Here is a 6469-nt window from a genome sequence, read left to right as displayed (position 1 = left end):
GGGTCCCAGCAACTCTGAACACCCAGAGGGATGCACTGAGTTCCGACAGCAAGGGAGCAAGGAATGGAAAAGCAGCAAGGGCGAAGCTCTGCAGAGGGGTGGGTGGGGTATGAGTCCATCAAGGAACCTCTGCTCTTTTCCAGGTTGGACAGGGTATTTATTTCCTTTCCAACTCCTGGTTTTTAGCGACTTTTTTGCTTCTCAAAAGCCAGCTCTGGTGAATCCTGGTGTGATCAAAGCCTGACCAGTGAAGCCTCTGAATTAAGAGAGAAAAGCACATCTTTCACTATTTTTGGAAGCCATTAGGGCCATGTGTCTGTTTGATGGGCAGTGAGGAGTTTGAGGAAGAGCCCACATGACCAGTTTGCTGTGCCTCTAACCCCATCATGCCTCAAAATGCCAGAAGTCACCTTTTTATCCTCACAGGAATGAGGGGCTGGGCAGGAAGGTGGCACTCTGAGCTCAGCATTGCCATGGCCTGCAATCATTCACTGATGGCCAAAGGAGGGTTGGTGCAGATGGGCACTGAAACCTCAGGTCTGTGTTGCCCAAGTGGATTCTGGATTCTGTCAGAGCTCACCAAAACTTGGTGTAAAACTTAAAGAACTTGGAAAAGCCAAGTGAAGGAGATGTGTAACCCACCCTGTCTGCCCAGGCTGGCAACAGGGTGGAGGAGAAACCCATTTTTCAGGGGAACGGGAAGGGGAGCAAGGCTGGCAGAGCTGGAAATGACAGGAGAGGCTGGCTGGCTCCCAGAGAAGTGAGGACCTCCCTTCTCTGCCTGGGGAGATGCTTGGATGGCTGAATAAGACCTTTAAGGTAACAGGTTTCACAGGACCCACCTGCAGGCATCACAGACTGACCCTCATGTACTTGGCATTTGTTCCATGGTATTTCTCTTCCTTTCCTCTCTCCTGTCCAGAGATAATCCAGGTGTTTTCTCTGCTAAAGACTGTTGCATTCTGATCAGAATGGCTCAGAACAGCTGCCTGCTCTCGCAGCCTGTTGCAGCCAGCTCCTGTCTGGCTGTTTTGAGGGCACACAAGCATGGACAGAGGTTTATTGTACACTGAAAGTGAAAGCCCCAGCGAAAACTCTTGGGCTTTCTATCAGGGCTTCTCCTTTTCGGGTGAAGTGACAGCATCCCTCACCCCAGGGCTTATTTATCCTTGCACAGAATCAAAGAGCTATGGAATGACTGGGATGGAAGGAATATTGGAGATCACCTAGCTCCACTCCCCCTGCCGTGGGCAGGGATGCCACACACTGTCCCAGTCTGCTCCAAGCCCTGTCCAGCCTGGCTTTGGGCACTTCCAGGGATGGGGCAGCCCCAGCTCCTCTGGGCACCCTGTGTCAGGTCCTCACGTCCCTCGTGGTGAGGAATTCTGTCCCAATATCCCATCCATCCCTGCCCTCTCCCAGCTTGAAGCCATTGTGCCCCTTGTCCTGTCACTCCATGCTGTCCCCAGTCCCTCTCCAGCTCTCTTGGAGCCCTTTAGGCCCTGCAAGGGGCTCTGAGCTCTCCCCAGAGCCTTTCCTTCCCCAGCCCTCTCCGGCTGTCCCATAGCCGAGCTTCTCCCAGCCCCCGGAGCACTTTCGTGTCCCCAGGGGACACTTGGATGCGATAACAGCCGCTGAGGGCCGGTCACATCGGCTGCTCCGGAGCTCCCAGCCCTCATTCGCCCATTGAGCAGACAGACCGCGCTCTGTGGTGTCCAGGGCAGCGCTCGGAGGCTCTGCACGGCTCCCCGAGGCGGCTCCTGCCGTCCCTGCGGGCATTCCCGGGGCCGGCTCCATCCATCCATCCATCCATCCATCCATCCATCCATCCATCCATCCATCCATCCATCCATCCATCCATCCATCCATCCATCCATCCATCCCTCCATCCCTCCATCCCTCCATCCCTCCCTCCCGTGCTCTCCGTCGGGCGGCTCCGGGGGACGCGCTCCTCTTGCCGTGCCCGCCTTTCCTCTCCACACTCTTTATCTAAATACATATATATATAATTCTTTCTGCGCCCCTTCACCTCCCACTCCTGCAGGAAAAGGAAGGAGCGGGGGGGAGCAAGGGAGAAATATTGTTTGAACTGACAAAGGGGGGCATCTGGCGCACCTTGCGCCTGGCATCTGTGCTCCTTGTGTCCCCAGCACCGGGGCCAGGGCCAGGAGGGGCCGGCGTGCATCTGTTGGGCGCCACAACAAAGTCACAAAACAGAAGACGCTGCCCTCTCAAAGCGGGCGCGGGGCTCGCAGGTATAATGCCCCGAATAGGTAGGGCCGGGGCCGCAGCTGCTCCACCGGCCCGCCCGACATATGGCAGCGCAAATCACGGTTCCTCCTGAGCAGCCGGGCCGGAGGGAGCGGGGCAGGACGGCGAGGGCTCGGTGCCGGTGCCTGTGGCCCCGGTGCCGGTGCTTGTGCCGTGCGCTCCCCGCCGCAGCCCCGGCCCCGCGGGCGCGCACCGCCGGCTCGGAGCGGCCGGAGCCCCCCGGGCCCTGCGGGCACCCCCAGCACCCAGAGGGGCCCCGGCCTCGTCTGCCCTCCCCTCTGCCGAGCAAACAGCCCCCGGAGCGCGGGCGGCAGGGCTGCGGCCGAGCCCCGGCTCGCCAAACGCCGCCGACGCCTGGCAGGCGAGGGATGCGCCGGGGCCGCGCTGGTTACCATATGTTTTCAATAAAATAAGACAAATAGGGCCGGGAGATAGGGATTGCAGTAAAGCTGTTGTAAAGCAGCATAAAGCAGGCCAATGTAAACGGCAGCAGGGCCCCTCCTGGAAGGTTCGTTGGGTGCCAGCTCCGCGCCGGGCGGCCCGGCCAGGTGTGAGCGGGAGCCCGCAGCGGTGCCCCCGCGGGTTTTTATCACGTTCGTGGTAATATGGTGCTTGTTATGCTAACTATGAGTAAACATGCCCGGCCGGGCTTTGTGGCGACGGGAGGGAGTTATCGGAAAGTGGCAGTGGGAAGGTGATTTAACAATAAAGTTGTCTTGTTTGCCAGCAGGTGATGTCTGCCCCCAGCCCCGTGATTAATGCTTCCCAAAGTACTCCACTTTACAATCTCTTGTAATTATTTATTAAACGAAATCTATTTATTATTATTTTAGCAAACAGCGGTACCAGGTGGGGCTTTCTTTTCCTCTTCAGCTTTTGTTTGAAGGACGTTTGAAGTGGGCAGTCTGAGGCTTGGAAACTCGCTCGCCAGATTTTTTTGTCATCCAATTGCACAGGCACAAAAAAAAACTCCCCAACCCCTCCGGGCCCTTCCTATTCATCCTGCGCTGCCCTCCGAGCCGCCCCTCTAGAAGGGGCGCCCGAGCCGCCGCGGTGGCCGCCCCCCCTCGGCAGCCTCCCCCGCCAGGGCCGCCCTCCCGCCGCACCGCGCTCCGGGCAGGCAGCGCGCACGGCCCCACACGGCCGGCACGGCCCGCCCGGGGCTGCCCCGGGGGCCGGGGAGCGGGCCGGGCTCGGGGAGCTGCCCCCCGCCCCACCACGGCCCGCCGGGGCCGCTCCGGCCGCTCCGGCCCCGGGATCCCCGAGCGGGCTCGGCCGCGCCGCCTTGGTGAGGGACGGGGGGACTCCGGCCCCGCCGGGGCTGCGCCCTCCCGGCCGCCCTGCCCGCACCCCCGGCGGCGTCGGGCCGTGCAGGGGGAGCCCCGCTGCCCCGCTGCCGCTGCCTCGCCCTCCGCCGGGGAAAGGCGCCCCGGGCCCGACCCGCTCCCCGCCGCCGCCGCGGCCGGTGCGCAAAAATCCCCGGCACGTTTTGCGCACCGAGCTCCCGCGGCAGCGCCGCCGCTCCCGGGCCCAGCGCCAGGCCCCACGGGGCAGGGGCGGCCTCGGGCATCGGGAGGGCCCTTCCCCCGCGGGATCCAGCCCCCGTTTCCCTTGTGGGAGCAAAGCCACGGCGCGAGTGGGGCTGGAGAGCGGCGCTCGGCGCCCTCCGGTGCTGGCGCTCGCCGCCCGCAGCTCGGCCGGTCGGTGCGCGAGGGGCGCGGGGATGTTCCCGGCGCTGCAGGGCCAGGAGAAGGGTGACGGTGAAATATCGATTCAACGGGAGACGGCTGGAACATCGGGGGGATGTTCCGAGAGTGCCCCGCAGCGCCGGAACAGCGGGAAGGGGTTGTGGCTGTGCCGAGGGGAGCGGAGCCGGAGCGGTGCCGGCTGCACCCTCACGTCTGGCACTGGGTGAGACACGGCCTGGCCCGGCGGTGCCTTGCCGGCTGCTCCGGGGGGCTGGAAGTTCCCCGCTTTACGCAGCCGAGTGCTGGGGAGCCCTCTGTCACCGCTGGGCCCCTGCACCCGCCCCGACCCCCGCTGCACCCCGGCGGAGGCCCGGAGAGCGCGGCCTTGGGGCAGCCCCCGAGCGGCACGGGCAGGGCCGGGGGTCCCGGGCAGGGCTGGCGGGCAGGGCCGGGGGTCCCGCCGTGGAAGGCAGCGAGGTCTCTGGCGGCGTGTCCGGGGCAGAGGCGGTGCCGCAGCCGGCACGCTCCCGTCGGGCTGATAAGATAAAAGCGTGCCAAGGGGTGGGTGCGGGCGGGGGGGCGCACACGCCGCCCGGCCGGGAAATCCCCATTGTGTGCCGGCCCTATATATAGGGGCTGCAAGGCAGTCGTGTGCCGGCGGCACAAGCTCCCTGCCCGCACTCGAGCAGCGCGGGGCGCGCAGCCAGAGCCGCTCTCCGGCCCCGCAGCCTCGGCCCGGCTCGGCACGCACAGCCAGGGCTCTCCCGGGCCGCCCGACGCGGGGCTGCCGTCTCAGCATGGCCCCGCAGAGCGACCGCTCTCCGGACGAAGGGCAGCCGTATTTCGGAGGCGCCGAGGATCCGTCCCCGGGGACCGGCGGGGCCTCCCCGGGCAGCCGGGGCGCCTCGCCCGCCCGCCCCGCGCTGGCCCCGCGGGACGCGGCCCGCAGGAAGGGGAAGGCGCGGCGGGGCCGGGGCAAGGCGCGCAGCGAGGGCTCGCTCAGCAAGCAGAAGAGGAGCCGGCGCATGAAGGCGAACGACCGCGAGAGAAACCGCATGCACCACCTCAACTCCGCGCTGGACGCTCTCCGCAGCGTCCTGCCCACCTTCCCCGACGACGCCAAGCTCACCAAGATCGAGACGCTGCGCTTCGCGCACAACTACATCTGGGCGCTCACGCAGAGCCTGCGCCTGGCCGAGCAGGGCCTGCCCGAGCCCCCCGCGCCGCCGCCGCCCCCCGGGGCCGCCCCCGGCGCCTGGGACTCGCCGTGCCCCCCGGCCCCGCCGCCCGCCGCCCTGCGCCGCTGCCCCGCCGCCTTCCCCGCCTTCCTGTGAGCCCCCCACCCCGGGGCGGCCCCCAAAGAGCCGGCCCCCAAAGGCCCCGGACAGAAACAAATCACGGTTTTGTACTCGTTAACGGTAAATTATATTAATTTGTCGCTATCGGTATTTATTGATTGTATTTCGTAACAGATATGTATTTTGTATATAAGAGTATTTTCAGCGGCGGTGGTCCAGCTGTCTGCGCCCGCAGCTATATTTTGAGCTTTTCTGAAGAAAAAGAAGAGGACAAATAAAGCGTGTCGCGGCCAGACCTGTGCGAGGCCGTGTTTATATCGCCGAGGGCTCTCTGAGAGTTTCAAAAGGAGGGAGGGCAGCGCCGGCCCCCGGAGCTCCCTCGGTGCCCGGTGCGGGGTCGTTCCCTTGCGGGGTGGAGCAGTGATGGAGAGCGGGGTCCCGGGAATGTGCCCGTCCAGGCCCACGCTCGGATTTAAACCAGGCTCTCCCTGCAGGTGCCTTTCCCCGCAGAGCTGCGGCCGCTCCCGTCCCGCTGTCTGCAGGTGAGCTGTGCCCTGTGCGGAGCTGGTTTAATTAAGGACACGGCGCTCCTGGAGCGGCGCTGGTGCCCGGGGTTAGAGCCACCCCATCCTCCCCGGGGCGAGTTTAGCCGGGCCCGGGGGCAGCAGCCGGAACGTGAAGCTCTGAACAGGGGCAGGGGGAGCGCAGGAGATGGCAAAGGCGCTGCCTCCGCTGCCACGGTGAGAAGAGAGCCCGCATGAATTCCATCAGCCCGCTCCTGCCGGGACTCAATTTGTAGCGGGTGGATTTACGGCCAGGCCGCCTCCCCGCCCCGCGCTGCCCCGCCGGGGCGGCCGCCGCCAGACAAAGCGGCCCGCGGGGCCAGAAGCGCATTGTGATGCTAATTGTTCTCAGCGGAGCCCGCTCGCCCGCGGCAAAGGGACGCTATTGAGGCAATTTGTAGAACAAAAGAAATTTGGTTACTGCAAACAGAGCTGCACGCACAAACACCTCTCCCCCCCGTCACGCAACAACCTCCCCTTCCCGCACCGCAACCAAAGCGGCGGAACCCGAGCGGGGACGGCAGCCTGTCTCCCCGTGCCGCCCATGGGGGGACAACCATGGGGAGCCCCTTCTTGTCCCCATGTCCCCGCTCCCCGGGGCTGGGGCGGGCTGGAGGTGCAGCCCCAGCCGGGGGGGCACTGGGTGCGG

General features: G+C 65.0%; 1 protein-coding gene across 1 annotated transcript; it reads left to right on the top strand.

The window, feature by feature from the left end:
- Positions 1-4756: 4756 nt before the first annotated feature.
- On the top strand, positions 4757-5293 carry NEUROG3 (neurogenin 3). The gene has a single exon (XM_064717528.1). It carries the CDS (start codon positions 4757-4759, stop codon positions 5291-5293), a length of 537 nt encoding a protein of 178 aa, XP_064573598.1.
- The last annotated feature ends 1176 nt before the right edge of the window (positions 5294-6469 follow it).

Source organism: Zonotrichia leucophrys, chromosome 6 (genome assembly GCF_028769735.1).
Source record: "Zonotrichia leucophrys gambelii isolate GWCS_2022_RI chromosome 6, RI_Zleu_2.0, whole genome shotgun sequence".
Taxonomy (NCBI): domain Eukaryota; kingdom Metazoa; phylum Chordata; class Aves; order Passeriformes; family Passerellidae; genus Zonotrichia; species Zonotrichia leucophrys.
Note: the sequence above shows the minus strand (reverse complement) of the source record. Positions and strands in the feature narration are given on the sequence as shown.

Bases quoted from the DNA above. Each gene is read 5' to 3' on its own strand.
- NEUROG3 (XM_064717528.1), top strand. From the start codon at position 4,757: ATGGCCCCGCAGAGCGACCGCTCTCCGGACGAAGGGCAGCCGTATTTC.